Below are 24,545 nucleotides of genomic sequence, written 5' to 3'. Positions count from 1 at the left end.
TGACTTGGTGCCGAGAGTACACTCATCGGCAATGCCTTCTTAGTTGTCAGGCCTTGTAACACTTGAGAGAGCTAGTGCTTCTCCTGCCCTAGGTTCTGGCACATAAATAAAGACACCATTAGGAATCATGGTTCCGGGGGGAAAAAGGTCTTAAATTCCTAATCTTTTGATAGAGACACCCACATATCTAATAAATTTACTCAAACTAACCAGATTTAAAGGTAGCAGCATTCTTGACCAGGTACCTTACTCAGTGAAAGGAAATTGGATTGCATTTCTTATTTAAGAGTTTAATACTCCTAGGCAGGCTATTGATTTCGAAAACAGCACCTGAGAGTCCAGCTTCTTTAGTGAGCTCAGCTGGAGAATGTGACTAAGGTACTACACCATGGTTTGCGGTCTATCAAGTGAGAAGCTGAAAGCCATCATCAGTGGGAATACTGCATCTCTGTCAATTATGCTTTCTGTTAGCATCTAGTCTCAAAATAAGCTCGTGATATTTGCTTCCAGATTTGTGTGTGGAGGTGAAAGATGTGTTGAGAGGATCCTAGGTGGGGGCAAGCTACCTTTGACGAACACTTTGTGTGAGAGAAGACTGGATTCCTGGTAGATTAATGGAAGAAAATAGAGCCTGTCTGATAAGGCATGGCTTATCTCAGATAGGAGTTCGAGGTGTTGGCAAGACGCTGTCATTTGTCTCTTACCCCACACAGTGCCTTGGAAAGTCTTCTTTATAATGCCACATTTGGAACTTGGGAAGGAAGATCAGACTATAGCCTAGCTACTTTGTCCTTTGTCGTTAACTTTCCTATTTTGCTTCAGCTGCTCCACTTTCTAGTAGGCTGGAATAGGGGTTGGGAGCAAATATTAAAAGTCATGTTCTGGTCCAATAAGAATTCACTGATACAAAGGGTCGGTTTTCCATGGGGAGGGGCATCTCACAGCTATGTTTTTTTTTTTTAACCTAGATATTGTGATAAGTTTTTATTGTATGGATATTGTATGTGGAACAGGTATGTAAAGAGAATGTGGCCTGCGCACCTGAATGTGTTAATATTTGGAACCTGGTAAAACAGACCCTCACATAGATCTATGCTCATGTCATAATATATAGACACCTAAAGAACAAAAATAATGTTTATTATCTGAAATTTAAAAAATAATAATAAATGAAATTTACCTGAAGTTTAAATAATAAGCATGTAATGTATTAGCCTATTGACATAAAGTTACAATGTAGTCTGCCAGTTATTTCTAGCCACTACCTAGCCTAAAGTACCCTACCAAATACCCTGCCCAAGTAGGATGGATTCAGAGAATACAGTTTTTTTTTTGTTTTTTTTTTGTTTGTTTGTTTGTTTTTGTTTTTCGAGACAGGCTTTCTCTGTGTAGCTTTTGAGCCTTTCCTGGATCTCGCTTGGTAGTCCAAGCTGGCCTTGAACTCACAAAGATCCGCCTTCCTCTGCCTCCCGAGTGCTGGGATTAAAGGCGTGCGCCACCACCACCCAGCCTGAATACAGATTCTTTATGTGAAGTTAGAGTTAGCCCAAGTCATATGGTGTGGCCCAAGTCATATGGTGTGGCATGGTCACATGTGAAAATTTCTGTATCTTGCATTCCAAAGTTAGATGGAATATTTTCCAGGGTCTTTATTCTTTTTCCGTGTTAGAATAAATGATTGAGGATGGCTAGTTTGAACATAAAATGATGGGTTCTGTCTTTCATAAATGGGGGTAATTCTGCTGCTCATTTAAGATGTTTTCTAACTCAAGAATTTACATGGGAAGCCTGCCAAAGTTATGCAAACTGGGCATTTATGCCTCTGTGTATACATAGATAACCCAGTAAGTGCTATTGGGCCATCTTAAACCATCCAGAAGCCAGATGATCTCACAGAGTCAATGGCTTATTGATAGACTGGCATTTGGGGCCTGTTACTGTAAGAGAAAATTCCTTCAACTCACTTATTTGCCTAGCAGTATATAAAGCCTGCTCTAAACTGTGTGAAGGTACAGAAGTGGCACTCCTAGAACTCCTTTCTGTAGAGTCTCCTGAACTATGTTAGTTGGTGATATGTTATTGAAGCTTGCTTCTTTTTCTTTCTAAAACAACATGGAAGCAAATGAAAGGCGGGCATCATGTTCAAGGGAGGTGTAATTGTGTTAAGATTTGTAGTCAGACTAATGGGTTCAAAGATCTGGACCTGTTTGCTTTAGGCAAGTCTCTTAACCTCCTCAAGCCTCAGTTTCTTGGTAAAGTAGAGGTGATAATATTTAACATAGAGTCTGGCACAAGGAGTCATATAATAAAGTTAGTAGTCACACTTCTTTATATGTATATCTATATGGAAGTTGTTTTATACATTATAGTCAGCAAATAATTTAACCATAAGTTAGAATGGAGCGAAGCAAGCAAGCTGGCATCATTTTTTAAAAATCTTTGCCATATAGGTGTGAAAGAAGTATCCGATAAGTGTTTTTGAGTGGATGTGTGAGAAGTAGTAGAAAGGACGGAGGAAATCCAGCTGTCTTAAGTGCCTGTACTCTTTTCATAAAATCCAGCAATTATTTAGTTGGTTCCTCTGATGACACTGACTATAGGTTGGTTGATATATTTGCTTCTCAGGCCTTTTTATGAAATCCAGATGAGCAATTATAATGACATTTTTTCAAAATACTTTAACTTGAGTCTAGTAAGGACACCCTTAGGAATGGGGTGCACTTTGTGTATGGAAGGCTGCTCTTGTATCAAGAGGCTACTCAGTGCCACCCCTCAAACCACTTCATCTCCTATATCAGATTGTCTCAAATTTCTAAATTGCCTTCTGTGAACTTCTACCTACATATAAACAGCAAGTGCCATTGAAAGGTATCAGTACAGTGAGGCCTGTGTAGAGAGGCCTCTCCAATGTTTTCCCTTTCATCTTAAGGATCTGAGTAGACCATACTTAGAATGGGTACAGAATTCCTCATCAGTCTTCTGCCTTCCTTTCTACTTCTGCTTTTTTGCCTTAAAACCTTATTACCTGTTTTGACTCTATTAATGAATCTGTTCTGCTCTTTGAAAGGAAATTGAGGGAGGAAATTGCAGTGCATCTCAAATCTGTTTCTGCCATCATATCTGTGAAAGCATTGTACTATTATATTACATTTTTTTTTTCAGATTGGCAAGTTGTGTGCCCACTCCCAGCAACGCCAATATAGATCTGCTTATTATCCTGAAGATCTGTTTATTGACAAGAAGGTATTAAAAGTTGCTCATGTTGAACGTGAAGAGACCTTATCCAGCCGAAGAAGGTGAGAGAATTTTTCCCCTCCATTTCAGCATACATTTAGCCATTGTGTTTTCAGGTCAAAAATCACTGGAGCAAAGTTTCTTACATACATGTTATTTAGTTCTTCTGAGAGGAATGCTTAATTAATATCTATAATTTGTGTTAAAGAAAAAATGATACTATAACTAAGCCATATTTAAGTGTAAGCTTTCCAGGTATAAATATCTAGTTCAGCAACACAAGGTAAAATGAGCTTCCCCATTCAGGACCCCTTATTGAGTAAATAAAATATTTTCTGCTTACAAGGAGATCTTATAATTCAATGAACTGGCTTGCAGTTATTTTCATTATTATAACAGTGAGTTCGCCAGAGAAAGGGGTAGCAAGACATTCTCAATGTGCTCACTTGACTCATTTTACACAAAACTGAGTGTATGTTTCATAGTTCTTAAAACAGCAGTGAGGATCCAAAATGCAGGTTCTAAATCCCTTTATTCCCATCCAACCTTCACCCCTACTCAGGTTCCCTCCAACAGCTTCTGGGTTATAATTAAGATGTGGAAATCATATGAGAAGCCCAGCATAACTCTTACGATAATCTTACGAGAACTGTGTTATCCAAAGAATCACACATGCAGCCAACCCAACTCAAGGATAGTTAGGTATTAGTCTTCTGTTGTTTTCTTTTTGTTGTTCTTGTTGAATTTTATCGAGTTTTGAGAGGTTGGCTTACAAGTAGAAAATTAATATGGAACATCTCAGATATGGGCTATTTTTTTGTTTGTTTGTTTTGGTTTAGTTTGGTTTTGGTTTTGGTTTATGAGATGGAGTCTTTCTATATATTTCTTGCTGTCCTGGACCTCATTGTATAGACCAGGCTGTCCTCAAACTCACAGAACTCCACCTGCTTCTGCCCTTTGATTGCTGGAATTAAAAGCTTGAGTCATTGTGCACAGTCACCTAGCAATTGTGTCTTTCTGTTTTCACAGTCCACTGTTCTTTGTTTTTATTCTTGGTCCTCTGAACCACTTGAGGAATTCACTTCAGTCTGTGCAGGGCATTGGTTTTTAACTGGTAGAAATTTTCCCACATTTGACTGAAGTGAATTATATATGCATGTGCCTATCACTATTCAGCTCAACAGTAACTTATCAAACACCCTGTAGTGCTACAATGTGTGCTGGACAGTGAAAACACAGAGACACAACCTCTAGGGCGATCTAGTGGAAATAGACTTAACTGGAAGCAAAACCTGAAGAATCTTCAAAGTACAAAGATAGTTTTCAGAAAGCCAGACCCTCCACTGAGTGATCTTCAGGAAGCACTTCACAGCAGAAATGGTTTAGTAATTGGCAGCAGTCACATATAGAACTATCTTAAAATAAACACAGTAAACCAGCCCAATTTTGAAATTGCCCTGTTGCTATGTATAATTTTTATGTTATCAGTTAAAGGTTAAAAATAAAAAAAAAAATAAATGAAATTAACTTGTCAATCAATATGCATTTATAAATGGGACATTTTTGGAAGCCTCTGCTGTATGGCTTCTCTGTCTATTTTGGGCTCTGTGTGACCTGTTCCCATACACTTTCCTGAGGATAACTGTTAATCTAGATACTGATCTTCCAGGGAAAGAAGACATTGATAAAGGAGGTGTTTCCCCCTGGGCACTCAGACAAGATATTTTATTTAGAGTCTGTATGCAATTTCCAAATAAATGAAATGATAGTAAGAAAAAATGACAAAAGCTGTGAATTGGAATTAATGGCAGGATTATTTTGGGTGAATGTTATCAGAAGGGTTTCTTCTGAAAGAATGTTAGTACCTTTATACATTTCTCATGGTACAGCATTTCACATTCTCAAGAAAAATGGATGTGTGCATCTATCAGCTTCAACATCCGTGCCCAAGATCTATCAGTGGCTAAAAACATAATTTGGAAAGGAGCGCTGGTGTAGTACTCAATGTAGTACTCATCTTGCAAGCAAGCTGTCTGGGTCTGATTATAAATTGAAAAGCCCTTTGCTTTATTAAAGTAACAGCACACAAAGAAACACAGGATTCCTTTGGAAGCATTCAGAAATCATCTGTTTGTTTTGTCTGCCCCCAACTGGGTACTTTGCAACACACAACTAGTTTTAGAAATAGCTTAGCTCAATTTAAAGGCAATTTTATACTTGACCAGCGGTCTGTGTATTGGATTCATGTTTTCTTTAAAGAACACATGTTGAAATTTAGAACACTGATGGCAGAATGCCATGCACTCAGATTACGTCAAAGCAGAAACAATACAGTCATCAGAGTCCTTTCAACCCCTGGTATTTTTAGAACATCGGGGTTGTCTGTCTCTCCCTCTTCTGCTCCTCTGAAGTTCTCCATCACTTCACTTGTGATACTGTATATCTGATCCTTTCCATATCCCACATATACATGAGTTTGTTTGGTAGAGCACATGAGGAATAATAGCTTTCCCTTTTCAAATTAAGAATTGCTAGTGAATAGTCCACCCGATACCTATACTCCAAGTTTCTGGCCCAACCTCTAACCAATGATAAATTACTGTCTCTCCACCTAGTGGAACTACCTCTAAGTATTGTATCCTCCTGCTTCCTGGAATTCCCCACTGACTTAGTCTGAAGTGGCCAGGGATTAGGTAACACTAAGAAGAAGTTACATTAAAAAAAAAAGTACAAGATGATCTCTCTCTGATCCAAAATCAAGGCTAATTCTTGCCCCCTCTCAGACCACCACTCTCAGTTTTGCTAGGCAGCCTTGTAAGTTCAGGCGTATCTTCTAGCCACTGATGAAAGCAACAAAATATTTCTTGAGTGTGTCAAAAATGAGTTTCAGGTCAGGTAGATGTTATCTTGGCCCTACATAGGACTTTACAATCAAGAGTTGTGAAACCTATCTATATGCTCAGACTTTGGTTCTGATGAGAAGAGGACCCTACCCAGTCCAGTCAAAGAGACAGACATATAAATATATAATGTCTTATATAGACATTATTTCCCTGACAGAGCTATTTACAAAAGAGTGGCAGTATCACAGATGGAAAAGTTAGCAGCCTTCCTAGGATTGTCAAGAAAGGCTACTTGGATCAGGTAGCTTTTCAACTCAGACTAAGAGATGAGCAAGAATTCAACAGGTAAAGGAAAGAAAGGATGGTGTTCCAAACAAAGGGGTGGGAAGAGAGGAAGGATGCTTGTGTCTGGAGTGGCAGAAAGTTGTAGTTTGAGGTTAATGTGGGGAAGTCTCCTCCTTCCATCAGAATTAGGCATGATCTCACACCATTCCAATTTGGGTTAGTTTGCTTTTTCTACTTTTCTGTCTTTTCAAATTAAAACAAAACAAAACAATGAGCTCATATTAGTTTAAGGAAGAAGGAACCTTAATCATAATCGGAAAGTTCAGGGTCTGCAGTCAGGGATGAAAGGCTGTGTTTTACTTGCACTGGTTTCCACTTAGCACTGCTTTGATGCCTGCCCAAGGAGATCAATGTGAGAAAGTGAAGGCAGCCCCCCCTCCACATCTGAAAAGGGGGATGCCCTCTCTGGAATGATAGATGCCCACTTGGGAAAATGACATGTGCCCAACTCCAGTACTTCCAAATGGCTCATGCACACAAAGGAACTCTACTCTTTAGTTCCACATTTTATACACTAAATGAAACCTCTATAAAAAGATCCTTTCCTAAGCAGACTGCCATAAACAAACGAGCCATAAGCTGCACTATTTTCTATATCAATGATATATATCATTTGAATAAGGTGTGATGAGAATCGAAGAACATTCCTTTCAAGTCAAATGATTTCTCCAGTCACAGGTTGCCTTAGTGTTCACAGGTACAAATTCTTTTGTTGTCTGTCATAGAGTACCAACATAAAGACAAAAATCTGAGAAATTAACAATGCTCCTAGGTTCAAATGTCTTTCTTTAAAAGGAAAAATAGAAATATTCAAGTTACTGTCTTTTAAAATAATATACATGAAGGTGCTGTAAAGCTTTCTTTAAGAAAACAATCTGTCTAGCTCCCATGCTAGAGCAAGCTTGAGGAGAGATGATAGGCAAAGACAAAGTAAAGGAGAAAAGAGAGAGGCCCAGCAAACTCCATGGGAGGTAAACTACCTCTGTCACACTCTGCTGCTGTGGTGTCAGAGGACATTATCACCTGTTGTCACTGCCCTTTGAAACCTCATTGACTCTCCAACAGTTTACAGTCTTTTTTCTGCGTTCAAAAGAAGTAGGGCTGCACTTATTTTCAAGATTCAAAGTTTTTCTTGGAAACCAAGAATGACTTTCCCATGGTAATGCAGAAGATTTTGCAGAAACTAATGATCCTGTACTCTAACAGGTTTTGGGGGCTCTGAGAGATTGGCCAGTGTCCTATTTGTGCTAGAGACCTGGTCTTAGTTCTGGGAAGGACAGATAGCATTTTGTTGCACAAGTCTAGGGTATTATTAGAGTCAGCTGTTTTGTGGTACTAAATCAAGAACTAGGGGCCTTGCATGTTCTAGGTAGGTGATCTGCCACTGAACCACATCCCCAGCTTCTATTCCATTATTCTGAGATTCCTCTCATAACAAATATATCTTGATTCTACTCAGAATCAATATAATATACCCCGAGAACCAGAAAGAATCTAGTGATAAAACCTACCAAGAACAGAAGGTAGTATACACAAATATTAACACATTATCTCTGCCTAGTAGGTCTATGAAAGGGTCGTCGCCTCCTCCTACTCCTCCTACTCCTCCTCCTCTTTCTCCTCCTCCTCTTCCTTCTCATCCTCCTCCTCCTCCTCCTCCTCCTCCCCACTACCTCCCCCTCCTCTTCTATAGTCTAAATTACTTGTGGTAAATGTGTTTCTTTTCTAATGATAAAGAAAGTCAAATGACTTTATTTTAAAGGATGAAGGAAGAAATGGACAGACCTCAAGTTGAAGCTCTTGCCTGTAATCTTGGCTGCTGAGGAAACTAAGACAGCCGGGTCACAAGTTTAAGGCCTGTCTAGAGAACTTAGTGAGACTCTGTTTCACAAAGTCAAAAGAGAGTTGGGCATGTAGCTCATTGGTAAAACAATGTAATCTCCAGTGCCCACCCCCAACATTCTTCTAAGTCTGGAGTGAACTTGTTTGCACTTATGAATACCCACCTCAAAAAATGTTTAGATCTTAATCATGTTATACAAATGTGTTTTCTGGAAGTTGAATTTTAAAAATTATCCTACACACAAATTTATGTAGAATATATTTCATATGTAACACACTTTATCCTTCAGATTCATGAGAATGGGAGGATGGGCCATCACTTCCGTTATATTTGTGTGGGTACTGTGGTGGTGGGAGTAACATGGTAAACACCTCCCTCACATGCATCATCTCAGTGAATCATCATAGCAACCGTGTGCCGTGGATGCTCATTACTTTTCATTTTCTGACAAAGGAAATCAAAACTAGCTAAATTTAGAATCTGCCTAAGGTTGCAGTGCTGCGTAAGGGAGAGCGAGCTGACATTTAAAATTCAACTGAGTCAGACTCCAAACCCAGAGTTCTCATAGCAGATTTTAAGGGATTGTTTTGAGAACTCAACCACAGTGATAACATGATTGCTGAATGAAATTGTTTTCTAAGTTGACAATGATTAATTCCAAAGTAAGTTTTAAAAACCCTCAGTCTCATATGCCCATCCTAGTTGAAGGAGGTAATGAAAGCAGGATGACTTTCGTTTCTCTGAGTTACTTTAAGTTACAAAACATTTCCCTAGGTTCTAGAATGTGATGCCCCAGACTATGTTATATTATCCACATTCTTTGCACGTTCCCTAGATTTTTATCTTGACCTTTCCAGGCAGTATTCTACTACACTGAAGCAGCAGGTCTTAGGTTTATTGCAGTCCCTCATTCCTTTGGTGTGAGGTAGAACCTCATTTGGTTCTTTCTCAACTTGTCTGTTATCTTTATGATCAGCTAAGGAAGCTTCAAGGGTTCCCTTTGTTTTCAACTTGTAGGGATATCAAAGTGGAAGGCCTCGGTATGGGTCCCATTTTGCTTGTCCTGTTTCGTGTTCCTGAGAGTATGTGTAGAGGTAGGAGGAAGCCTAAGGGAAACTCTTTCATTAAATAGAAGGCCATCATTTCCTCCAAACTAATGCCCACATTCCATTCCCCGGTGGAGCAGGGGGAATTACTCAGCCTCAGTCTTTAGTCTTTCAGCTTCTACTCTTGGGAAGTAGATTATTACCTTGTAAAACAGAACATCTCTCCTATTAGCCCTTAATTGAACCCATCTTTCTCCTCTTGAGAAACCGTAATGTTGACTTTTATTTTCAGAGCTCTGTATTGAGCCTCTTCTCTTTGGATATTGATGGTGCTCACATAGGTTGGGAGGTGAGCATGGACACAGCAGGAAGCAAGTATTGGAGTAGCAGTCATTACATATGTCGCAATAACCTTTTCTAGTTGTTCTGTCCATCACCCTGGTTTCCTGTGACCTAAGCTTTTATAAACATGTACTGAAAACTATTTCTTCTGAAAACACACACACACACGCACACGCACACGCACACGCACACGCACACATACACACAGAGTAAATGAAATAATAGTTTTATGGGAAACAGAAAATGGCATGAACTGCCAGATCATTTCCACTAGGCTTCCAATTTCAGCTGGAACTGAGAACCCCTCCTAGAAGGCATTGCTAGACCCATGACTTCACTACCCTTCAAATAGCAGTCACACCTATGACTCCACCAAAGGCCTGTGCATCAGGACACTCTATTCTTCACCTGCAGACACTTGATTGCTTTGCTTTCGGAAGATTCCCTGACCAGTATAGGATGTGAAGAGCAGTATTGCTTTCCATCAGGGCACTAATTTGAAAATAAAGTATATTTTATTTTTGCTTATTATTGAACATCTATTATAGAAATATTTAAATGTTTCATAAACATTCATAGTCTGATAACTTATGCTGTAAATGCATGTACAACTGAAACAAGAAATAGGCAAAAAGTCTTGCTATAGTTTATATCTGTGTGCTTATATACATTTGCATAGTGAATGTGCTCTCTTTTCTTATCATAAACAGCATAGAAATGAAAGCAAGTTAATAATAATATATACTACTCCAGCCTTCTCCCCTTTGCTCTGCCTCACAAGAAAAACAATATACAGACAAAGAACCAAGCAACCTTCCTCCTCTTAGCAGATGTGAGTGAATTTCCCTGACTGTATAATCAGGAGAATTTCATAGAGCTTATAGTATTCTGAGCACCCCACCATTTGAATCTGCAGCCATTATCCAAAGCCTATGTGGAAAGGGGCCATCTCTAGGGTAATAGCATTGTAAATTACAATCAATGCACTCAATTACACTCAGAAACCAAAAGATATGTAGTATTCCAGTGTGCCTCGTAATCAGCACCTTTGAGAATGTAGGTAACAGCATTCTAAAAAAAAAAAAAAAAAGGAAGCTGCTGAACGTGTGAGAAAATGGATATTGGAATTAAATCATCCTCCTGATAGGAACAGCACCTTCTATGGAAGGCAACCTTCTCCTACCCACTATTATTTTATTGATTTTTTTAAATGCTAAATTGTGGCCTCGTAGCTAAGAATGTTTTAAAAAATCATTTATTGCTCTAATCAGCCTGGCAGAGCTTTTCTGTCATGCTGATAAGGAAATTAAACTTTTCTCATACTGTGCTTACTTGCCTCTGATGCACAGATGTTTTGTTTTCCTTTCAGGGAACTGATTCAGAAGTTGAAGTCTTTCATCAGCTTCTATAGTGCCTTGCCTGGTTACGTCTGCAGCCATAGCCCCGTGGCCGAAAATGATACCCTGTGCTGGAACGGACAAGAACTTGTGGAGAGGTAATCTTTTGTGAAAGTTAGTTATAGCAACATTTGAGGACTAATCATCATACCTGAAGACCAAGTAAATTCCCTTCCTTTATTAATTTCATAAGAAAAATTTCTTCACAAAACATACCTGTACACATGAATGATGGTCCAAATGTTATGTATAACTTGTAGCTCTCAGAGAATTTACTAGCTTTGAAGCCCATGCAGAATTACATATTCAGGCATATTTCACAAAGTATAAAGCATGTGGTGAATTTTTTTTTGTCTTTGGTTTCTTTCAGCTTGTCACTATGCAGACCATTATTTGTTCTATTTGAAACAATCATATTCATGCTAACTGCTCTCAATTATTGAGAGTTAACTGTGCATTAAACACCATGCTAAGTAACTTGTATATATTAACTCTCTTTCTTTGCAACAACTGTGAAATGAATACTAAAGATGAAGATAAGAAAAAAGGAGAGGGAAAGAGGAGTACCATTTCCCTGAACAAGTTTGCTGAAATGTTTGCTCATTTGAGGATTTTTAGTGTAATCTATACTAACTGTCATGTCAATGTTTATGAAGAATGTACTCATTACTGACCCCCAAAAGAATATATTCTTTATTCCACAAATATTTATTGAACATCTTAAGTGCCAGGCATGTTGAGTTGAACAAAATAGTCAAGTGGCCCTGTCCTCATAGAGTTTTGTTCTAGCAGGCTAATGGTTCTTAATCTCCACTGCACTGCACAAAGAGGACCAGTTTGGGATTATAGGGTGAAGTCAACAGGGTGGAATGCCTAGGAGCCTACAACATGCTTTTCAAGATGTATAAACTTTGTAAGCATAGTAAAGAGGAAAGAAAGTATAGAGGAGGCTAGACATGACCTCCTGAGCCTTTCCACAGACTAGTTGCTTAGCTTATGGAAGGTGACTTAATCTCCCTAAAGCAGTGGTTCTCAACCTGTGGGTCACAATCCTCACGAGTGTCACTCATCAGATACTTACATTGTGATTCATAACAGTAGCAAAGTTACAGTTATGAAGTAGCAACAGGATAATTTTATGGTTGGAGGTCAGCACAACATGAGGAACTGTATTAAAGGGTCTCAGCATTAGGAGGTTGAGAACCATTGGCTCTGTGTTTTTCTTTCTTTGTTCAGTCCTTTATGCCCTCAACTTTTGAGAAGTTCGTATACCATTCCAATCTCTCTCCTCCTCTGCCATCTCCCCCTGTGTTCCCCTTCTACTCCCAAATTTTTTACCTCTTCTTTGATTAGTTATTTATTGGTTTAGATTCCTTAATTTTTATTTTATGTGTATGGATATTTTGTCTACATGTATGTCTGTGCACCATATGTATGCCTGGTACCGGCAAAAGCCAGAAGAGGGAGTCAGATCTCCTAGAACTGGAGTTACAGATGGCTGTGAACCACCATGTGGTGCTGGGAACTGAAGCTAGGTCCTCTGCAAGAGCAACAAGTTCTCTTAACCACTGAGCCATCTCTCCAGCCCCTTCTCCTTTAGTTATTACTGTCACATATATAGATAGGTAGAGACAGAATGAGAGAGAGAGAGAGAGAGAGAGAGAGAGAGAGAGAGAGAGAGAGAGAGAGAGAACGAACTATATGTTAAGCTGATCTGGTGCAATAGGCCTTTGATCGTACATACTCTGGAAGTTGAGACAAAGTTCAAGACCTCCCTGAGTTTCAGAGATACTTCATGATGTTAGGTACGAAGTTAGATGCTATGGGTGCAAGGTAAAAGAAAATTCATGTTACTTTCTTTGAAGAGTTTACATTCCAGTGGGCTCTGCCCCTAAGACATAAGATGGTGAATAGAATTTGCAATATAGTATAATGGACAGAGGAGTATCCTGGAATCAAGTGAACTTGTGTTTGTATCTTATTTCTGTGTCTTGCTTTGGGAGAGTCACTTAACACAAATAGTCTCCATGTCCTTTTCTGTAAGGGAAGGACATTTTACAAGGTTGCTTTGACTCTTAAGTGAGGTCAGATATGTAAAATTTCTAGAAGACAGGTACGTACATGAAGCTCAATTCATGTCACATCTCTTTTTGTCTTCCTTTCCCCTCCAACTCTTTTCTTCACAATACAAGATAAAATACATGCCCCCAAACAGCTGGTTTCTCAGCTAAGTGATTTTACTGACAGGGGACGCAAGAATGAGATTGCATGCCACCCTGGATGATGGACTGAACTTGTATGGAGATAGACTCCCTTGGAGAAAATGTGAATGAGGCTGGAGGGATTGATGGTTCCATGCAGCACCCTCACTCTGGAGAAATAATGTATATTTGTCATCCTGACAAATGGTCAAGAGTACTAAGTAGAGTCATGAAAATGTACTTAACTGTTATGGCATAATTTTTAATGGTCAGAAGAAGACAGTTGGTACTGACTTTATAAAAACTTATACTTTAAAACACACACACACACACACACACACACACACACACAATATAGTACTTAGAAAACTCCCACAAGTCAAATACAGCTCTTATATAAACTTGATGAGCAAACACCCTAGTGACTTATCCCACTGCTATGATAATATGGTAAAAAGAAAGAAAAACAATTCTTAAATATTAAAGTAACATATAAACCAACAATGTTCCCATATTAAAACAGACATTTTAATTTATAATATATTTAGTAATGTGCTCATTCATTCATTTTACTCTAATATTTGAATACCTCCTATGTATAAAGCCCTTGTATTGCTTTCTTCATTATAATTGTTAAAGTACATGTAACCAGATATGTCTTCTAATGCTTTGAAAAAAAATACTTTCCCAAGTGAAAGTGTTTGAATCAGCAGAATATTTTATTGTGTTCTGCTCGTATTAAATACTTCATAGGTAGTAGACATTTTTGAAGGTTACTGCCAAGAAAATAAAGAAACAATTCCATAGTTTTTTATTTCTGGCTTTAGGTTGGGGTTCTGAATATGTACATGTTTCATTAGCCTTCTGTTGCTTTTATTGTATGTTTATTTTGAGCAGTACAATGATTAGTATGATCCAGATCCTGATGCATTTCAATGAGTGTGAAAATTAGTCAAACACACATTTTTTCTCTTTTTTTCCCTGTTTCTTTCAGTTAGCGACCCCTGCCTAAACAGTGGTCCCACTCACATTCAGGCCAGATCTTAACTAATCAGTTAATTCTCTTCCAACACACCCAAAGGTATACTTCACTCAATGCTCTAGGTGTTTCTTAATCCAGTCAGGTTGACAATCAGATTTAACCATCACAGTGGTAAACTAATGTTAAATGATGATAAATTTCCAGAGCTGTAACTGGAAGGCTGATAGTGTAGGAATAGGGCTATAGCTCTACATGAAATGATCAAATGTGGGAAGTACCTCTGAAGACAATTAATCAATAAATATTTTAGAAAGTAGAAAATAACAAGGGTTACAGTAGACAGTTCAAACACATGTTTGTGGGTATCACTGTGTAGCACTGCCTGGCCTGGCACTCACTATGTAGATCAAGCTGGGCTTGAATTCACAAAGATCAGCCTGCCCCTTCCTCTGCATGATAGGATTAAAAGCATAGGCCACCCTACCTGCCCACTTTAAGAAATCTGTTAACTGAAAAAAATTGCAGTCCATGGGATAAGAACCAGATCCTCATGTACGTTAGGCAAGCATTTTACCACTGAGTTTACATACCAAACTTTTGTTAGTTGAATTTTTTATTGAGTTTTCTTTCTTTTAATACCATAATGTATTAGACAGCAGAGTAAAATAAACACTGTAATATGGGGGAAAATTACTCTAAGTTCTTAGTTTTACATCTGAAGTATTTATTTTGAGACAGCTTTTGTTGTTCTTACATACTATCCAAGAACAAAAGATAAAAGAAGAAGGGGGAATAACATTTGCAGACAGAATAAGGCTAATATAAACCAGGAATCGACTCCTCCTTGCTTAGTAACCTCAGGTTATAATTAACCTGTACTTGTATTAGTGACCTAATGCAATGATGAGGTTAGGGAATAGTGCCAAACTCTATTTTCAAAAAATTCCTCAGCAATGTACACTTAATGATATAAAGTTCTTTAGCCCGGAGACATGTGTGCCCTCTATTCATGTCATTTATAAAGATTAGTGTTACACTCATTTCTCATCTGCAGTGAAATACCTTTCACAGAGTTTCTTATTTAATTTAGCCTTCAATATCAGTCTCCACTTTGTAGTATCAAATGAGCTATATCACTGTTATCTTTATAGATTAGGTTTAGATTCCTTGGAAAATATTTTCCTTTTGAAACTGAAAACTCCTGACAGAGAATGAGACTTAATCATTGCAGATACTTATCAAAATGAAAATACAGATGATGGAAATACTGAGCAATATCCCCATCTACTTGGTAAGCAGTGCTCCTACTATCCAGGCATACACACCTCTCCACTTGTAAAGAGTTCAGGGAGCCATTTTCTCTGCAAATAAGGGCAATTTCAATTCCTTTCTATTTTTATCTCCTGAATGCAATCAACTGAAGGAATGTTTCCACAGATCTCATCTCAGTGAGTGCCACTTACACCTGTCATCTCCTCTCCTCACTTCCCCACTACCACCCCATCTTAGCTTTAGATAGCATGAGATTTCAGAATTTAACTGAGAAATCTTCAAATTAACAGCCTTGGCCCAGTTGAACCATCTACTTACAGTTGCAGAAGGCAGAAATTCTTCCAGCTTTGGCCTTTGTGAGACAGAAGTTTCAGTTAGGGAGTCATGAAGCCCAAGAGAAAAACAAACAACACAAACAAATTAACCCTGGAATTTGCACTAGTTACCTATGGGGTTTGACTGCACTGCCCTGATAATTCCTAGTGACTGTGCTCTCAGATACCCATGCAGATTGTTAAGTGAACTGGAGAGTCCACAGTGGAAGCAGAACCAAGTCCTAAAAATAGTTCTCTGACCTACACTCATACTACAGACGTAACCTTTTCATTGCTCAACTCCATCTCTAGATTTCATTGGAGTCAGTCTCTACTGAGTCTTTCCTTCTCAGCTCTGGGTGTAAAATCAGTTTGCTTCTCTGACACTTAGCACGCTTCCTAGAAACATGAAGGATGACCAGTAGTGTGGACGCAACCACTTGCACTTTAATTTGTAATTGATTCCTTAGTTCACTTCGATTCCTCCCTAGCTTCTCCTGTTGCTCCTTTTGTGACATACCTGGGTGGGATCTGGATGGTCCTCACTCCAGATGTCAGTTCCAAGAAGGAGCTGTTATCTTTTCAAGCTGACAGTGTAACATAGTTACTTCTGTCTGTGTGAAATCTGTATTCATCTTGTGCCTGGAATGGCTTGGACTCGCACTAGGGGCATCCCTCATCACAGAACAAAATTCTTGAGATCTGCAGAGGGTGAATTACAGTGAGGGTGCCTCTTCTCTGTGCTTTGCAATCTTACCTTGCATTTTTAATGAGAAATTATACACACACACATGCACTATGAATTCTCTTTCTGATTTCTAGGGATCAGCCAAACCTTCATATGTTTATAATGTCTTGCCAAGATTTCTCTGAAAATTGGAAAGGCAGAAGTGGGGATATGCAAAACAACACCTTTAGTTCTCAAAGACTTGTGTTCTTGTCTTGAAACCTTCTGGGCTCTTCAAAAACTAGAGAAATTTTCAGTTTTAAAGTTTATTTTAGTTCATGTGTGTATCTTCATGTGTGGTGGTTGCATGTGAGTGTGTAGTTGAACACCCATGCACATGCATGAGAAGGCCAGCAAATGTTGGATATCCTCCTCTATTGCTTTCCACCTTATTGCCATAAGACAGAATGTCTCACTGAATCAGAAGCTCACCCTTCACGTAGGCTGGCTGGCCAGTGAGCTCTCATGACCTACCTGTCTCTGTTCTCCAATGCTGGGGGTATAGGCATGCGTAGCCAGCCTTGTCTTTTTGCATAGGTGCTGGATTTAAATTCAGATCCTTATGCTTGCAGAGCAAGCATACTTACCTACTGAGCCATCTCCCAAGCCCTGGCCTTTTATTTTCTTCTCTGCTAGATTAAAGGGGTAAATTGTGGCATATCAACAGGTAGAAATGAATGAGACTTTAATGCCCAGTTCCTGACATATACTGAAAGTACTTTTCAAATATAGGTTAATAAGATAGCTTGTTCTTCCGTGATTGAGGAAAAGCTGGAGAGGACACTTTACCCTGCTTTTATATTGCTGGTATTTTAAAACTGCTCTCTTTTGAGGACTTTGAGATGGGATAGGCTTCTAGCACTGTCAACTGTCAACTATCAAGTCTCTTGTTGCTTTACATAGCAAGGGGAAATGGCCTTCAGTCATCAAAGGCATTAACGAAAGACTTCCATTCCATAGTGTGTGTATATTCTCTCTCTCCCTCTCTCTCTCTCTCTCTCTCTCTCTCTCTCTCTCTCTCTCTCTCACACACACACACACACACACACACACACACACACACACACACACGTTCATCTCATTCCAACTGCATGAGAACAGACCAATGTAAGGGAGTAGATACTATACATAGCTCCCACGCTCTTGTTTTAAAATAGACTATTTATTTTTAATGTTTGGGCTTATTTTTAGGTTTATAGTGTGGCTTTTGTCCAAAGAACCCAAGGCAGAATGCAAGCTGTTTGAAATATAGGACTGCTGATGAAAGCAGCAGTGTGGGAACCCTGGGATGCAAATCACTGGAAAAGCAAGCAATTGTCTAGCATGTGTGAGAACCTGACTTCCATCCTCTGTACCCCCCAAAAAGGACCAATAGCGAGGAAAATATGGATGACAGAATATAGAGCCAAGAGGAAGGGAGGACGAGAGAAAAGTAAATGCTGGAAGACAGAAATGGCATTTAGTGGCTTGAGTTGTGTTTTCAAGCTGTTTGGTTCAGAGCTTCTTCAGTAGCAAGTCATCCTAAGGGCACACTGTAGCTGAAGCTCAGCCAGTAGCCCGTCATACTTTGAGGCTTAGAATGCAGGTACACCCTTTGCCTCTCCAATACTGTCTTCGAATTGCTACTTCATCCTTTCTATCTGTTCTTCAGGATGCTGTTTATGAAAGGCTAGATGAGGGGAGGGGAGCGAACATGGCCTTCGTATTTGGTTTATTGCTAGCTCTTGCCACAATTCTTGGTCTCCCTCAAACATCCTTGGATTTCATTTTCATGAATTCTTCAGGAAGCAGAATCAGTACACTCCATTCATTCCAATTTGATGAACCACTATGTATATCCTAGAATGAGAGCATTGTCGTATCCAGCTGTTTGCTAGTGTAACAGTTACATGTTTGACTTTATCCTAGATAGCTAAATCAACACTGTTTATGAAAAGGCTTTGAAAAAAGATGCATTACACAGAAAATTACTTAATTCACTATGGCATGAAATATTATTGATGACTGCTAAGGATTTTTAAAAAATCCTGGTAGAGAAAGACAGATCTGTTTGGGGTGTACCCATGTGTAATGATCCATCTAGGGGATTAGATTGCTATATTTTTCATCATAGATTCATCTTAAAAATTGTCCTTAGCAACAGCTATTTATCAGGACCCAATCCATGATGATATAATGACATTAATCCCTTAAGACTATGGTGCCACACATAGTAGCTGTACCTTCAAAATTGAATGAGAAAAAAAATGGCTCATCCTTCTGAGTAATGGTTTAATACAATGTGCCTCATTCAGAATGGGCTGCATTTGGTCAGCTGTCATGTCTTAAATATTGGGAGGAGACATCTTCATGCAGTGTGTGGCTATGCTTGTAGACCACCTGTTGAAGGCTGGATGGATTATTATTTTAGGCAGATTATGTATGTCCTCATAATACACAATGCCAGCATTTCCTGGGCTCAGATAATTTTGTTATACAGAGAGCATTTGAGGGCCTTCTATGTAGGTCTCCATCATTATATGTGTCCTCCACAAATAAATATCACTTCTTCTTTATCAAGATTGGAAGAAAAGAATCTTCTCTTACCATCACTGCACCTGAAAAGGTGAAGCAATGGGACCATGAAGGGAAATAACTACTTTAAAAGAAATTATTCAAGTAACATGTACAAGCTTCTATATCTCTAGAGTGTCTTTGCCTCCTTCAAAGGGCAAAATAGGAACTTTGTGGATTATAGACAGATTCCATTGCTGCTCCCCCATCCTGCAAATAATTTTTTACATCAACTTTTAAAAGAGCACTGCAGGGTTTTGAGTGGTCCATGCAGTGTGCAGATGGTTGCATCTCAGCCAGCTAATTGTCAGTGGCACAGACGGAGGGTTCCGGTAATGAGGACCTGAGTGGTTAGGAAATATGACCTGGGTACTGGAAGCATATTGAGAAGAGCACTGTCTTGAGAATGATCCAGATAGAGCTCTTCAATGGTCATGCAGGTGTGAACTGTATGCTGGGGCAGGGCACTTAACACCAAATTCTGCTAGCTTACTTGGCAGATAAGATGTTGATGCCTACTCTCCAGTCCAAAGGTGTCTGCTGGCACATAGGCACAGCTGTTAACAATTAACAACATAAACAAAACAAACAAACTAAAAACCCGGAGACAGATTTTAAAGATATATGGTACCATGAAGCAAGTCTATTTAGGCATACAATTTTGGAGTCAGCATGTCTGGGGGTTGAATTTCTATTCTACATCTTAGCTCTTTTTCTTTTCCAAGCCCCCATTCCCCCCATGTGAAAATGGAGTTAATTCTTCACTTAAGAGATTGCTAGTAAGCTTTAGCAATACTGTTAAATGCAAAGTACAATGGAACACAATAGGCCCTCCAAAATGGTAGCTATTGTTACTATTAATGCAATTAGTCAAGGCATATTTTGATTCCAGGGGTGTAGCTCAGGGATAGAGCCAGCATTTGTCTAACATGTGGAAGACTCTGGATTCTGGCCTCAGTACAACAAAAAAAGGAAACACATCTATAAAATCAACCCTTAAAGACATTTACTAGGCCTGCATGTAGCAGCTCCCCTTGATGACCTATTTCTCAGGCACAGCATGGCCTGCTCCCATTCCTTTTGTCTTATCTCTTCTGCAAACATGAAAACCCTTGTCCTTGGCCTGGGTGGTAGTCCTCAGCCAGGATTGAAACCAGAATGAGGCTAGTTGCCAGTCCAATGTTGTTGCTTAACACTCTAAACTTCTTGTCATCCTGCACTTAACCTTTGTGGAAAAGGAAACTGGTGATTAAAATCAGTCATGATTTCTGAATTTTATTCTTTTACATGAGGCCAGCTTCGATCCTTTATAGTGTAGTTTCATTTCTGTGTGAAGGGAATTTGATTTCCATCTGTAGCTTGGGTGTCAGAGGAGTTTCCAACTGTTTGCCCTCTAATCTTAGTAAGCCATGCAGAACTTTTAAAAAAAGCGATGAACTCTTCTTGTTTATTGTTTTGTTTTGAGGCAGGGTCTTGCATAGCCCAGACTGGCCTAAAACTTACTATGTAGCTGAGGGATGACATTAAAAGTATGATCCTCCTGCCTCTACCACCAGTGTGCTAGGATTACAGTGTGTGTACCACTGTACTCGGTTTATGTGGTACCAGGGATTGAACACAGGACTTCTTCTATACTGAGCAACCACTTTACTATGCAGGCTATAACCCCAGCCCTCTTCTAGTCTTGAGTACTTTCTCATTGCTCTCTTTGCTTCTAGGTGTGGGTGGGTCTGGGAACAGAGCTTGGTCTGGTCTCTGTTCACAGGAGCCAGACGAATGTGTTCCCATTTGAGATAGAGAAGTAGCAGCTTGGGGATAGAGTGGCATATATCAGGTTATGCTCTGTAAATATATATACTAAGAAGCTAATTTCCAAAACCTATCATAGAAGACTAAGACAAGGAGTATCTTAGAAGGGGTTAGAATTAGAAAGCTGTTGGGCTGACATACCCCTACTTCAAATTTCCCATTTGAAAATCCTTATGCGTAGATACTGATAGCCCAGCTTTTCCTAGTGCCAGTGGATAGCACCTGGCAGAAATGCTCTGTGCTTTTGTTATTAAAATACAAAAATAATAAAATAATTTTGGAACTGATTTTGATCCTTAGCCCTGTATAAATTGAGTGTGGTAACATACACCTAGATTTTAGGCATTGGGGCTGGGGGTAGAACCAGAAAGATTAAACAATAGGGTCATCCTTGGCTACATAACACGTTTGAGGCTATCCTGAGCTATGTGAGACCCTGTCTCAGGACAAAAAACTTTCACCCTGAACAACAGATGTCTCTGGTCCCAACAATGGTAAGTTTGCTAGTCTAGCTCACCTGGGACTTTGCAATTTTTACATAGGAGTTCCCAAGTCCCAGAAATCCCCTCAGTTTTGTGCAAATTACCAATAGCTTGTCACCTCTGGGCCCCTATGTCTCTGGCAGCTACCAAATATGGAAAGAAAGGTGCCATTCTGATGAGGGTTTTGCCTTGGAACTATGGAGAGTCAGGGGACTTCCAGCTTCCTCGTTCCCATTTTAATTCCTGGCCTTCTGCCTGAAGTATCCCAAGTACTGCTATCTTTGCTCCTACACCCTAGCCAAGTTTGACACTTCACAAAGCAGGACACACCCAGTGAACATGGTGCAGGCAAATAATAGCTAACTCAGCTAGTAAGCTGGCCAGGCACTGTACTCGGCACTTTGTGGGCATTCATTCTCGAAGTCCTTTGTGCTGGACAGCATCATTTACCCCCATTCACCATCTTCCCTTTTGTACTGGTAACACTGAGGGCATATTCCTGAGGCCATGGCACTAATAAGGCAGGTGGAATTCAGGGCCAGCCTGTCCATGCCTTTACCCACTATTCTGTTCTGGCCCACAGATGCTTGGCTCCTCTTCTCTAGGGTTCAGAATTTGCCTTCCTATTCTTGATCAAATCTCTAGCCTACATTTGCTTTTGTTGCTAATCCATGCTCCCTAGAATAAGTGCTCAATGCTGCTAAATCTTGTCCTTACTTTGCCCCTCACCCCACCCTCAGATCCAAACAAGGGCATCAGGCCTTTCCAATCTTTCCAGTCATGTTTCTTTTTTCCTTTCTTGGGAGAGCTCTTTGCCCTAGAGCTCCCCCAGTACCTAGCTAGAGGGCGCCCTTTGCTTGCCTCTGAGGCTAGCCCTCCAGGCAGTCTCTTCTAGAAGAGTGACCTTGTTTGCTTCCTTTATTTCTTTGTTACTTTGTTTTGTGAGACAGGTCCTAGGTGGGTTTTGAACTCTCTACATAGCTCAGGATGATCTCAAACTCCTGATTCTCCTGCCTCTACCACCCAAGTACTGGGATTGCAGGCATGTGGCACCACACACAACTCACATGGCTCTTCAGAAAAAAGCACTGAATCCCCTGTAGAGGTTTGGAGCCTGTGCAAAAGAGACCCTTCAACTCTAGGCTAAGAATCCAGTTTCATCCTAGCTCTGTGGTGAACATGTATCATCTTTGAAAAGTCTTTGCCCTTTTATTTATAAAGTAAAGAAATATGACAAAACTACTCCTAAAACTCTTTCCGTATCTGTCAGGCTGTGAGATTCTAAGATTTGGGAGGAAAGTAGAAATTTGAAAGGAAGAAAGCCGTGCAGCCACATGAGTGACTTTGAATTTCTACTTCTGTCCTTGATGGCTTCACAAATAGTCCACAGTGAACTTGATTCAATGGAGCCTCAAGGTAGAATCACTCTCGTTAGGATAGCCGTGAGTTCTTTATTTCAGTCTTCCTGCAGCTGACAGGGGAGCAGGCAGGCTGTCTGTCTGAGAAGTCAGAGTCATTCTCAGGGTCTGATCCTGGAGAGTTTGGGGTGAGATTCGCGTAATTAAATCTTAAAGAAAAACGTATCTCTCAGAGCATCACCCAGCTCTGGCAGGGCTTCCGAGCAAAAGAAATGGAATTCAATGACTGTTGCTCCAAATAATACTCGACACAACTGCCCAGGATGGAAATTAGACGCCCTCTAGCCACAGAGATAGATCAGTGATGGCAGAGATACATCTAGAGAGGTGCCAAGGCCTGAAGGCCAGGTAAGAGATGAGGGATACAAAGTGTGCTAGCAACCAGAGGGAGGAAGACAATTTTCACTCTAGGCTAGAGAGCTTGTGTAGTTTTTGACCTGGTTGTCCTTGTGTGAATTGCTGTGAGCTTTTATTAAGTATTTATGGGGCAGTTTATATTTTACCAAGTGCTTTACAATCACTTTTATTTGGCTTAGTAAAGTTTTCCTGGACTCCCATCTGTTTATGCTCAGGAGAGTCATTTTGGTGTTGTAGCACCTCCATGCCTACAGCCTCACACAAGGGGTGACTTGTTCAAGAGGCACAGCAGCTGCAAACTGCCCGGGACACCCACCAGAGCAACTTAGGTAATCGTCAGAGTGGGCAAGGTTCACACTGGAGTTCTCATCCTTTCCCTCTGTTATTCTTTCATTTGTAATTGATGGCTGGTGACCAGAAAGTACCAGCACGAGGCCCAGGCCTGCTAAGGGTGCTGCTAGTCTGCTCTGGAGCCTGCGGTGGTGACAAGCTCTTTGTCTGGACTTGTTATCACCTCTCTCTGTGTTCCACACTGCCACTCTTCAGCAGACAAAGACTCACTGAATGTTCTTCCTTCCTGCTGCTTCCAGACCCTGATGGCAGCCTTGCTTCAAGAATTGAGAAGCTGATTTTAACAGAAGACAATGGGAGCAGTAGTTCCACTGGGTGTCATAACCTTCAGTGTTCTGGACCTAGGTTTACACTGCCTTACCTTGTCCTTGCTAGCCCCTTCCTCACCTCTTGGGACACGCTGTCTCAGTTAGGGTTTCTTCTATTGCTATGAAGAGACACCATGACCACAGCAACTCTTACAAAGTAAAATGTTTAATTGGGGTGGCTGGCTTACAGCTTCAGAGGTCCTGTCCATTATTACCATGACAGAGAGCATGGTGACATTCAGACAGACATGGTGCTGGGGCTGAGAGTGCTGCATCTTGTAGACAACAGGAAGTCAACTGACGGTCATATTGTGGGAAGCCTGAGCAAAAGAGACCTCAAAGCCCGCCTCCATATTTACAGCACTTCCTCCAACAAGGCCATACCCATTCCAACAAATCCACACCCCCTAATAGTGCCACTCCCTATGAGACTATGGGGGGGGCCAATTATATTTAAACTACCACACACACTATTCCAGTCCACTAGACACTGCAATATAGAAGGGTTTGACTTCAGTAGTTCACAATGTAAATACTGAAATTCCACAATCCCAATGCTTCAGAATCAAGAACTTCCTGCAGGTTGATATGATGTCACAGCTGGGAAAATCCCATGAATCATCTCGTACGATGGGTCATGGTGAAAGTGTAGGTACATTGCAGATATTTCATATCTCTAGGTAGTTTTCATTATGTGGATAAGGAATATAGGAAACAGGAA

At 40.0% G+C, this 24,545-nt stretch overlaps 1 protein-coding gene across 1 annotated transcript in view; it reads left to right on the top strand.

The window, feature by feature from the left end:
• The window catches only part of Gpc3 (glypican 3), a 337,098-nt gene that overhangs the window by 218,549 nt on the left and 94,004 nt on the right, over positions 1-24,545 (top strand). The window contains exons 4-5 of the mRNA XM_036174731.1: positions 3,163-3,296; positions 11,023-11,148. Of these exons, the coding sequence (XP_036030624.1) occupies positions 3,163-3,296; positions 11,023-11,148 (260 nt within the window). The remainder of the gene's footprint in view (positions 1-3,162; positions 3,297-11,022; positions 11,149-24,545) is intronic.

This window comes from Onychomys torridus, chromosome X (genome assembly GCF_903995425.1).
Source record: "Onychomys torridus chromosome X, mOncTor1.1, whole genome shotgun sequence".
Classification (NCBI taxonomy): Eukaryota; Metazoa; Chordata; class Mammalia; order Rodentia; family Cricetidae; genus Onychomys; species Onychomys torridus.
The sequence above is the reverse complement of the archived record's forward strand: the minus strand, read 5'-3'. Positions and strand labels throughout refer to the sequence as shown.